This window comes from Musca autumnalis, unplaced genomic scaffold, assembly GCF_047663935.1.
Source record: "Musca autumnalis isolate F117 unplaced genomic scaffold, ASM4766393v1 scaffold_2, whole genome shotgun sequence".
NCBI lineage: Eukaryota > Metazoa > Arthropoda > Insecta > Diptera > Muscidae > Musca > Musca autumnalis.
The window spans coordinates 217,854,894-217,867,115 of record NW_027411755.1 but is presented as its reverse complement, the minus strand read 5'-3'; the positions used below and the strand labels follow the sequence as shown (position 1 = coordinate 217,867,115).

General features: G+C 37.5%; 1 protein-coding gene across 8 annotated transcripts in view; it reads right to left on the bottom strand.

Annotated features, from left to right (window-relative positions):
- Positions 1-3,480: 3,480 nt before the first annotated feature.
- The window catches only part of Oatp33Ea (Organic anion transporting polypeptide 33Ea), a 33,820-nt gene continuing 25,078 nt past the window's right edge, over positions 3,481-12,222 (bottom strand). For all 8 annotated transcript variants that reach the window (XM_073970888.1, XM_073970887.1, XM_073970891.1 and 5 more), the window contains 4 exons: positions 4,726-5,077; positions 4,527-4,665; positions 3,803-4,463; positions 3,481-3,737 (listed from right to left, as the gene is read on the bottom strand). In XM_073970888.1, the coding sequence (XP_073826989.1) occupies positions 3,592-3,737; positions 3,803-4,463; positions 4,527-4,665; positions 4,726-5,077 (1,298 nt within the window). In that variant the 3' untranslated portion in view covers positions 3,481-3,591. The remainder of the gene's footprint in view (positions 3,738-3,802; positions 4,464-4,526; positions 4,666-4,725; positions 5,078-12,222) is intronic.

The following is a 12,222-nucleotide window of genomic DNA, read 5'->3' as shown; positions in this document are numbered from 1 at the left end:
GAACGGTTGCTTCTATATACCCTTTCCAAATGAAGGGTTGCTTCTATATACCCTTTCTAGATGAAAGGGTGCTTTTATAGACCTTTCCAGAGGAATGGGTGCTTCTATTGGGCCTTTCCTAATGAACGGGTGCTTCCCTTTTTAGATGAAAGAGTGCTTCTTGAGAAAAGGGTGCTACTGTAGACCATTTCCAGAGGAAAGGGTGTTTCTATAGACCATATCCAGAGGAAAGGGTGCTTCTATAGACCCTTTCCAGAGGAAAGGGTGCTTCTATAGACCCTTTCCAGAGGAAAGGGTGCTTCTATAGACCCGTTCCAGAGGAAAGGATGCTTCTATAGACCCTTTCCAGAGGAAAGGATGCTTCTATAGACGATTTCCAGAGGAAAGGATGCTTCTATAGACCCTTTCCAGGGGAAAGGGTGCTTCTATAGACCCTTTCCAGAGGAAAGGATGCTTCTATAGACCCGTTCCAGAGGAAAGGATGCTTCTATAGACCCTTTCCAGAGGAAAGGATGCTTCTATAGACCCTTTCCAAATGAACGGTTGCTTCTATATACCCTTTCCAAATGAAGGGTTGCTTCTATATACCCTTTATAGATGAAAGGGTGCTTTTATAGACCTTTCCAGAGGAATGGGTGCTTCTATTGGGCCTTTCCAAAGGAAAGGGTGCTTCTATTGGGCCTTTCCAAAGGAAAGGGTGCTTCTATAGACCCTTTCCAAAGGAAAGGGTGCTTCTATAGACCCTTTCTAAATGAAAGGGTGCTTCTATAGACCCTTTCCAAAGGAAAGGGTGCTTCTATAGACCCTTTCTAAACGAAAGGGTGCTTCTATAGACCCTTTCCAAATGAAAGGGTGCTTCAATAGACCCTTTCCAAATGAAAGGGTGCCTTTATAGACCCGTTCCAAATGAAAGGGTGCTTCTATAGACCCGTTCCAAATGAAAGGGTGCTTCTATAGACCCTTTCCAAATGAAAGGGTGCTTCTATAGACCCTTTCCAAACGAAAGGGTGCTTCTATAGACCCTTTCCAAATGAAAGGGTGCTTCCATAGACCCTTTCCAAATGAAAGGGTGCTTCTATAGACCCTTTCCAAATGAAAGGGTGCTTCTATAGACCCTTTCCAAAGGAAAGGGTGCTTCTATAGACCCTTTCCAAAGGAAAGGGTGCTTCTATAGACCCTTTCCAAAGGAAAGGGTGCTTCTGTAGACCCTTTCCAAAGGAAAGGGTGCTTCTATAGACCCTTTCCAAATGAAAGGGTGCTTCTATAGACCCTTTCCAAATGAAAGGGTGCTTCAATAGACCCTTTCCAAAGGAAAGGGTGCTTCCATAGACCCTTTCCAAAGGAAAGGGTGCTTCTATAGACCCTTTCCAAAGGAAAGGGTGCTTCTATAGACCCTTTCCAAAGGAAAGGGTGCTTCTATAGACCCTTTCCAAATGAAAGGGTGCTTCTATAGACCCTTTCAAGAAAAAAAGGGTGCTTCTATATACCCTTTCAAGAAAAAAAGGGTGCTTCTATATACCCTTTCAAGAAAAAAAGGGTGCTTCTATATACCCTTCCAGAGGAAAGGATGCTTCTATATACCCTTTCCAGAAAAAAAGGTGCTTCTATATACCCTTTCCAGAGGAAAGGGTGCTTCTATATACCCTTTCCAGAGGAAAGGGTGCTTCTATATACCCTTTCCAGAGGAAAAGGTGCTTCTGTATACCCTTTCCAGAGGAAAGGGTGCTTCTATATACCCTTTCCAGAAAAAAAGGGTGCTTCTATATACCCTTTCCAGAGGAAAGGGCGCTTCTATATACCCTTTCCAGAGGAAGGGTGCTTCTATATACCCTTTCCAGAGGAAAGGGCGCTTCTATATACCCTTTCCAGAGGAAAGGGTGCTTCTATATACCCTTTCCAGAGGAAAGAGTGCTTCTATATACCCTTTCCAGAGGAAAGGGTGCTTCTTTATACCCTTTCCAGAAAAAAAGGGTGCTTCTATATACCCTTTCCAGAGGAAAGGGCGCTTCTATATACCCTTTCCAGAGGAAGGGTGCTTCTATATACCCTTTCCAGAGGAAAGGGCGCTTCTATATACCCTTTCCAGAGGAAAGGGTGCTTCTATATACCCTTTCCAGAGGAAAGGGCGCTTCTATATACCCTTTCCAGAGGAAAGGGTGCTTCTATATACCCTTTCCAGAGGAAAGAGTGCTTCTATAGGCCCTTTCCAGAAGAAAGGGTGCTTCTTTATACCCTTTCCAGAGGAAAGGGTGCTTCTTTATACCCTTTCCAGAGGAAAGGGTGCTTCTTTATACCCTTTCCAGAGGAAAGGGTGCTTCTTTATACCCTTTCCAGAGGAAAGGGTGCTTCTATATACCCTTTCCAGAGGAAAGGGTGCTTCTATATACCCTTTCCAGAGGAAAGGGTGCTTCTATATACCCTTTCCAGAGGAAAGGGTGCTTCTATATACCCTTTCCAGAGGAAAGGGTGCTTCTATATACCCTTTCCAGAGGAAAGGGTGCTTCTATATACCCTTTCCAGAGGAAAGGGTGCTTCTATATACCCTTTCCAGAGGAAAGGGTGCTTCTATATACCCTTTCCAGAGGAAAGGGTGCTTCTATATACCCTTTCCAGAGGAAAGGGTGCTTCTATATACCCTTTCCAGAGGAAAGGGTGCTTCTATATACCCTTTCCAGAGGAAAGGGTGCTTCTATATACCCTTTCCAGAGGAAAGGTTGCATTTGTAGACGTTTTCCAGAGGAAATGGTAATGGTATATACCGCAAATATAAGTGCAACGCGATGGAAAAATATTCAAACTTGTCAGAGTGTCGCCTTGAGAATTGCAACAGGATACCTCCTTATGTCTTCAGTAGACCATCTATATGAGTATAGCGACATATTGCCATGCTCTTGTTGAAGTACTTGCTCGGATGTTACCGTGAGAGCTATCATAATCACCATATGGTGGATAGGGCCGCCAGCCAGTTATGTCAGGAGGGATATTCATGATCTAAAAAGGAAGGTACAACGTTGCTAGAGAGAACCCTAGATCATCAAGCCTAATAGCATTCATACAGAAGCAGTCACAGATGCCATAAACAGCAATCTTGTGAACGCGGCCCTCGGAGTACATCCCCCATCTATCGCAGCTGAGGAGCATTAGCTGCCATGACAAACCAGAGTAGTTTTGGTTTAACTACGCTCTGGGTGCAGCCGTCTAAATTCCTATAGGGCAAGAATTGATGACACCGTGCCGAACATCTGCCCAGCATGCCGTACAGGCCCGTACGAAACACTGCACCATTTCAACTACCCTGCAAAACAACTCAGAAAACTTTAGTTGCTTTGTGGTAGAACTGGACATAGACCCAGAGCCATATTAAGTAGAACAATTAACTTACAAATATATCATATGCAGGGTGATTATGAATGTAAACTCCCTGTGAGTTTTGAATTTCTGCCGCTTCAACTTAAAGGAAAAAGGGAGAAAATTCACCGATTTTTCATATTAAATTTTAATAAAGTCTATATTTCTTATATGATTAATAAATATTACATAAATACAAATTCGTAACAAAAATCAACATCGAACATACAACAAATCACATAACTATTTTTTGGACAGCAGAGGAGTAATGGGTCTATTCTTACGTTCTAACTCATCTGAACGCTCCGCTTCCTTTTCACCATATAAATCTAAGTGGCGGCCGTGATACCACACCAGGACATCAAAGAATACACCAATGGCCGTAAAACCTAAAAGAATAAAATAAAACTCCTTAAGAAAGAAAAATTCATCAAAAAAATATTTCCAAACTTACAACAGGCCACCGTATTGATGTTAAGGCGGAAAGCATCTTGATCATATAGCTGACAGTTGCCATTGCCCGTACATGTTTTGGTCCATTTTAAACAGGTTGAATCAATAATACGACCGAATATAATTGGTCCCGGTATAAGGCCAAATAAGCTGACCATCATGAGCATTAAACCCTGGGCAAAAGATTTATCCTCTGTTGCGACAGCACGATAATTGACTAAAATATTACCAATACGTCCCGATGAACCAAACCAATTCAATATCATTGAGACAATGGTGAATATCCAAAAAGCTTTAGTACAGCCTTTAAGGCATACACCAGGTTTTAAAATATCTGCAGATAAGTTTTCCAAAGAACGACGAGCTCTTCTCACAACATCGCTTTTGCCATCTTCATCATCGAACGAATTTGTAAACATACTAGGCGTGGAATCACCGAAATAAGTTGATGCATCTAGTGGTGTTCCGCTGCCGGTTGAGGGGTGCAATGTGGACATGGTGGTTGTGGTAAGAATTGAATTGGTTATCAAAGGTTGCAATAAATCGGAATTTATGGATGAAGATGACGATTGAGTAAAGGGTGTTGTAGGGGTGGTGCTGCTTGGTAACACTGTTGTTGTTGTATTGTATCCATACGCTAAACAAGAACAATTTGAGAAATACTGCAAAAAAACAAATAGATTTTATAGTTTATTTCATTAATGTTAACAACGAAGCCCACTTACCTTGAGATCGGAATTCCATGTTTGACAACCAGCATGACATGGCGAGAAGAACGTAGTTTCCGTTTCCTCGTGGCATATGGGTGAATAGGGTACATCTTCACAACCACAATTTGCATTACATGCTGTGGAGAGATTTAATCTGCAAGGAGCAAAAATGTGTTTTAGAATTCAAAAAGACCTCTAATGGCTTAAAACTTACTTGCCATGTTGATCCAATACCACCGAATCGCTGCAATATAAAAACATATAACCTACTTGTCCCAATATAAAAACAATTCCCACAATTACATTCCACATAAGAACTTTACTGGGGGCGGGTTTCTTTTTCGTCAATATTAAACCGGAACCAACTAAGCCCACAACCATGCCAAGAATTGATGCTGGACCCACAACAATTGTGGCACTTTGGGAATTTCTATGAAATTGAACTTCCATATATTTTGTAAGGAATGTCATAATCGCTGATGCACCCAGTATATAGAAAATGCCCGAAGTTATGTTGAAGATAAGCAATTTGTTGCGCAGCAAACGCATCAGAGCTCGGGGGAAATCTAAAAATGGTTTTATATTTAGAAATGCTTGACAATCTTTAAAAATCTACGCCTGCTGTCTACTTTAGGTCCAGCTAAAATTGTTAAAGATCCAATTAAAGTACAAGTAAAGTTCCTTAAAAAATTCCTTAGAAATCCGCACCTACATAATATCCTCCCCTGAAAATCTTTAAAAAATCCAGGTCTATGGTCCTCTGAAAATCTTTAAAAAATCCAGGTCTATGGTCCTCTGAAAATCTTTAAAAAATCCATGTCTATGGTCCTCTGAAAATCTTAAAAAAATCTACGTCTATCATCCTCTGAAAATCTTAAAAAAATCCACGTCCATGGTCCTCTGAAAATCTTTAAAAAATCCACGTCTATGGTCCTCTGAAAATCTTAAAAAAATTCACGTCTATGGTCCTCTGAAAATCTTAAAAAAATCCACGTCCATGGTCCTCTGAAAATCTTTAAAAAATCCACGTCTATGGTCCTCTGAAAATCTTTAAAAAATCCACGTCTATGGTCCTCTGGAAATCTTTAAAAAATCAACGTCTATGGCCCTCTGAAAATCTTTAAAAAATCCACGTCTATGGCCCTCTGAAAATCCTTAAAAAATCCACGTCTATGGTCCTCTGGAAATCTTTAAAAAATCCAGGTCTATGGTCCTCTGAAAATCTTTAAAAAATCCACGTCTATGGTCCTCTGAAAATCTTTAAAAAATCCACGTCTATGGCCCTCTGAAAATCTTTAAAAAATCCACGTCTATGGCCCTCTGAAAATCTTTAAAAAATCCACGTCTATGGCCCTCTGAAAATCTTTAAAAAATCCACGTCTATGGTCCTCTGGAAATCTTTAAAAAATCCAGGTCTATGGTCCTCTGAAAATCTTTAAAAAATCCACGTCTATGGTCCTCTGAAAATCTTTAAAAAATCCACGTCTATGTTCCTCTGAAAATCTTTAAAAAATCCACGTCTATGGTCCTCTGTAAATCTTTAAAAAATCCACGTCTATGTTCCTCTGAAAATCTTTAAAAAATCCACGTCTATGGTCCTCTGAAAATCTTTAAAAAATCCACGTCTATGGTCCCCTGGAAATCTTTAAAAAATCCACGTCTATGGTCCTCTGGAAATCTTTAAAAAATCAACGTCTATGGTCCTCTGGAAATCTTTAAAAAATCAACGTCTATGGTCCACTGAAAATCTTTAAAAAAATCCACGTCTATGTTCCTCTGAAAATCTTTAAAAAATCCACGTCTATGGTTCCCTGAAAATCTTTAAAAAATCCACGTCTATAGTCCTCTGAAAATCTTTAAAAAATCCACGTCTATGGTCCTCTGAAAATCTTTAAAAAATCCACGTCTATGTTCCTCTGAAAATCTTTAAAAAATCCACGTCTATGGTCCTCTGAAAATCTTTAAAAAATCCACGTCTATGGTCCCCTGGAAATCTTTAAAAAATCCACGTCTATGGTCCTCTGGAAATCTTTAAAAAATCAACGTCTATGGTCCACTGAAAATCTTTAAAAAAATCCACGTCTATGTTCCTCTGAAAATCTTTAAAAAATCCACGTCTATGGTTCCCTGAAAATCTTTAAAAAATCCACGCCTATAGTCCTCTGAAAATCTTTAAAAAATCCACGTCTATGGTCCTCTGAAAATCTTTAAAAAATCCGCGTCTATGGTCCTCTGAAATTTTTTAAAAAAATCCACGTCTATGGTCCTCTGAAATTTTTTAAAAAAATCCACGTCTATGGTCCTCTGAAAATCTTTAAAAAATCCACGTCTATGGTCCTCTGAAAATCTTTAAAAAATCCACGTCTATGGTCCTCTGAAAATCTTTAAAAAATCCACGTCTATGGTCCTCTGAAAATCTTTAAAAAATCCACGTCTATGGTCCTCTGAAAATCTTTAAAAAATCCACGTCTATGGTCCTCTGAAAATCTTTAAAAAATCCAGGTCTATGGTCCTCTGAAAATCTTTAAAAAATCCAGGTCTATGGTCCTCTGAAAATCTTTAAAAAATCCAGGTCTATGGTCCTCTGAAAATCTTTAAAAAATCCACGTCTATGGTCCTCTGAAAATCTTTAAAAAATCCAGGTCTATGGTCTTCTGAAAATCTTTAAAAAATCCACGTCTATGGTCCTCTGAAAATCTTTAAAAAATCCAGGTCTATGGTCCTCTGAAAATCTTTAAAAAATCCACGTCTATGGTCCTCTGAAAATCTTTAAAAAATCCAGGTCTATGGTCCTCTGAAAATCTTTAAAAAATCCACGTCTATGGTCCTCTGAAAATCTTTAAAGAATCCACGTCTATGGTCCTCTGAAAATCTTTAAAGAATCCACGTCTATGGTCCTCTGAAAATCTTTAAAAAATCCACGTCTATGGTCCTCTGAAAATTTTTAAAAAATCCACGTCTATGGTCCTCTGAAAATCTTTAAAGAATCCACGTCTATGGTCCTCTGAAAATCTTTAAAGAATGCACGTCTATGGTCCTCTGAAAATCTTTAAAAAATCCACGTCTATGGTCCTCTGAAAATTTTTAAAAAATCCACGTCTATGGTCCTCTGAAAATCTTTAAAAAATCCACGTCTATGGTCCTCTGAAAATCTTTAAAGAATCCACGTCTATGGTCCTCTGAAAATCTTTAAAGAATCCACGTCTATGGTCCTCTGAAAATCTTTAAAGAATCCACGTCTATGGTCCTCTGAAAATCTTTAAAAAATCCACGTCTATGGTCCTCTGAAAATTTTTAAAAAATCCACGTCTATGGTCCTCTGAAAATCTTTAAAGAATCCACGTCTATGGTCCTCTGAAAATCTTTAAAGAATGCACGTCTATGGTCCTCTGAAAATCTTTAAAAAATCCACGTCTATGGTCCTCTGAAAATTTTTAAAAAATCCACGTCTATGGTCCTCTGAAAATCTTTAAAAAATCCACGTCTATGGTCCTCTGAAAATCTTTAAAGAATCCACGTCTATGGTCCTCTGAAAATCTTTAAAGAATCCACGTCTATGGTCCTCTGAAAATCTTTAAAGAATCCACGTCTATGGTCCTCTGAAAATCTTTAAAGAATCCACGTCTATGGTCCTCTGAAAATCTTTAAAGAATCCACGTCTATGGTCCTCTGAAAATCTTTAAAGAATCCACGTCTATGGTCCTCTGAAAATCTTTAAAGAATCCACGTCTATGGTCCTCTGAAAATCTTTAAAGAATCCACGTCTATGGTCCTCTGAAAATCTTTAAAGAATCCACGTCTATGGTCCTCTGAAAATTTTTAAAAAATCCACGTCTATGGTCCTCTGAAAATCTTTAAAAAATCCACGTCTATGGTCCTCTGAAAATCTTTAAAGAATCCACGTCTATGGTCCTCTGAAAATCTTTAAAGAATCCACGTCTATGGTCCTCTGAAAATCTTTAAAAAATCCACGTCTATGGTCCTCTGAAAATTTTTAAAAAATTCACGTCTATGGTCCTCTGAAAATCTTTAAAGAATCCACGTCTATGGTCCTCTGAAAATCTTTAAAGAATGCACGTCTATGGTCCTCTGAAAATCTTTAAAAAATCCACGTCTATGGTCCTCTGAAAATCTTTAAAGAATGCACGTCTATGGTCCTCTGAAAATCTTTAAAAAATCCACGTCTATGGTCCTCTGAAAATTTTTAAAAAATCCACGTCTATGGTCCTCTGAAAATCTTTAAAAAATCCACGTCTATGGTCCTCTGAAAATCTTTAAAGAATCCACGTCTATGGTCCTCTGAAAATCTTTAAAAAATCCACGTCTATGGTCCTCTGAAAATCTTTAAAAAATCCACGTCTATGGTCCTCTGAAAATCTTTAAAAAATCCACGTCTATGGTCCTCTGAAAATCTTTAAAAAATCCACGTCTATGGTCCTCTGAAAATCTTTAAAAAATCCACGTCTATGGTCCTCTGAAAATCTTTAAAAAATCCACGTCTATGGTCCTCTGAAAATCTTTAAAAAATCCACGTCTATGGTCCTCTGAAAATCTTTAAAAAATCCACGTCTATGGTCCTCTGAAAATCTTTAAAAAATCCACGTCTATGGTCCTCTGAAAATCTTTAAAAAATCCACGTCTATGGTCCTCTGAAAATCTTTAAAAAATCCACGTCTATGGTCCTCTGAAAATCTTTAAAAAATCCACGTCTATGGTCCTCTGAAAATCTTTAAAAAATCCACGTCTATGGTCCTCTGAAAATCTTTAAAAAATCCACGTCTATGGTCCTCTGAAAATCTTTAAAAAATCCACGTCTATGGTCCTCTGAAAATCTTTAAAAAATCCACGTCTATGGTCCTCTGAAAATCTTTAAAAAATCCACGTCTATGGTCCTCTGAAAATCTTTAAAAAATCCACGTCTATGGTCCTCTGAAAATCTTTAAAAAATCCACGTCTATGGTCCTCTGAAAATCTTTAAAAAATCCACGTCTATGGTCCTCTGAAAATCTTTAAAAAATCCACGTCTATGGTCCTCTGAAAATCTTTAAAAAATCCACGTCTATGGTCCTCTGAAAATCTTTAAAAAATCCACGTCTATGGTCCTCTGAAAATCTTTAAAAAATCCACGTCTATGGTCCTCTGAAAATCTTTAAAAAATCCACGTCTATGGTCCTCTGAAAATCTTTAAAAAATCCACGTCTATGGTCCTCTGAAAATCTTTAAAAAATCCACGTCTATGGTCCTCTGAAAATCTTTAAAAAATCCACGTCTATGGTCCTCTGAAAATCTTTAAAAAATCCACGTCTATGGTCCTCTGAAAATCTTTAAAAAATCCACGTCTATGGTCCTCTGAAAATCTTTAAAAAATCCACGTCTATGGTCCTCTGAAAATCTTTAAAAAATCCACGTCTATGGTCCTCTGAAAATCTTTAAAAAATCCACGTCTATGGTCCTCTGAAAATCTTTAAAAAATCCACGTCTATGGTCCTCTGAAAATCTTTAAAAAATCCACGTCTATGGTCCTCTGAAAATCTTTAAAAAATCCACGTCTATGGTCCTCTGAAAATCTTTAAAAAATCCACGTCTATGGTCCTCTGAAAATCTTTAAAAAATCCACGTCTATGGTCCTCTGAAAATCTTTAAAAAATCCACGTCTATGGTCCTCTGAAAATCTTTAAAAAATCCACGTCTATGGTCCTCTGAAAATCTTTAAAAAATCCACGTCTATGGTCCTCTGAAAATCTTTAAAAAAAATCCACGTCTATGGTCCTCTGAAAATCTTTAAAAAATCCACGTCTATGGTCCTCTGAAAATCTTTAAAAAATCCACGTCTATGGTCCTCTGAAAATCTTTAAAAAATCCACGTCTATGGTCCTCTGAAAATCTTTAAAAAATCCACGTCTATGGTCCTCTGAAAATCTTTAAAAAATCCACGTCTATGGTCCTCTGAAAATCTTTAAAAAATCCACGTCTATGGTCCTCTGAAAATCTTTAAAAAATCCACGTCTATGGTCCTCTGAAAATCTTTAAAAAATCCACGTCTATGGTCCTCTGAAAATCTTTAAAAAATCCACGTCTATGGTCCTCTGAAAATCTTTAAAAAATCCACGTCTATGGTCCTCTGAAAATCTTTAAAAAATCCACGTCTATGGTCCTCTGAAAATCTTTAAAAAATCCACGTCTATGGTCCTCTGAAAATCTTTAAAAAATCCACGTCTATGGTCCTCTGAAAATCTTTAAAAAATCCACGTCTATGGTCCTCTGAAAATCTTTAAAAAATCCACGTCTATGGTCCTCTGAAAATCTTTAAAAAATCCACGTCTATGGTCCTCTGAAAATCTTTAAAAAATCCACGTCTATGGTCCTCTGAAAATCTTTAAAAAATCCACGTCTATGGTCCTCTGAAAATCTTTAAAAAATCCACGTCTATGGTCCTCTGAAAATCTTTAAAAAATCCACGTCTATGGTTCTCTGAAAATCTTTAAAAAATCCACGTCTATGGTTCTCTGAAAATCTTTAAAAAATCCACGTCTATGGTCCTCTGAAAATCTTTAAAAAATCCACGTCTATGGTCCTCTGAAAATCTTTAAAAAATCCACGTCTATGGTCCTCTGAAAATCTTTAAAAAATCCACGTCTATGGTCCTCTGAAAATCTTTAAAAAATCCACGTCTATGGTCCTCTGAAAATCTTTAAAAAATCCACGTCTATGGTCCTCTAAAAATCTTTAAAAATCCACGTCTATGGTCCTCTGAAAATCTTTAAAAAATCCACGCCTATGGTCCTCTGAAAATCTTTAAAAAATCCACGTCTATGGTCCTCTGAAAATCTTTAAAAAATCCACGTCTATGGTCCTCTGAAAATCTTTAAAAAATCCACGTCTATGGTCCTCTGAAAATCTTTAAAAAATCCACGTTTATGGTCCTCTGAAAATCTTTAAAAAATCCACGTCTATGGTCCTCTGAAAATCTTTAAAAAATCCACGTCTATGGTCCTCTGAAAATCTTTAAAAAATCCACGTCTATGGTCCTCTGAAAATCTTTAAAAAATCCGCGTCTATGGTCCTCTGAAATTTTTTAAAAAAATCCACGTCTATGGTCCTCTGAAAATCTTTAAAAAATCCACGTCTATGGTCCTCTGAAAATCTTTAAAAAATCCACGTCTATGGTCCTCTGAAAATCTTTAAAAAATCCACGTCTATGGTCCTCTGAAAATCTTTAAAAAATCCACGTCTATGGTCCTCTGAAAATCTTTAAAAAATCCACGTCTATGGTCCTCTGAAAATCTTTAAAATATCCACGTCTATGGTCCTCTGAAAATCTTTAAAAAATCCACGTCTATGGTCCTCTGAAAATCTTTAAAAAATCCACGTCTATGGTCCTCTGAAAATCTTTAAAATATCCACGTCTATGGTCCTCTGAAAATCTTTAAAAAATCCACGTCTATGGTCCTCTGAAAATCTTTAAAAAATCCACGTCTATGGTCCTCTGAAAATCTTTAAAAAATCGGCGTCTATGGTCCTCTGAAATTTTTTAAAAAAATCCACGTCTATGGTCCTCTGAAAATCTTTAAAAAATCCACGTCTATGGTCCTCTGAAAATCTTTAAAAAATCCACGTCTATGGTCCTCTGAAAATCTTTAAAAAATCCACGTCTATGGTCCTCTGAAAATCTTTAAAAAATCCACGTCTATGGTCCTCTGAAAATCTTTAA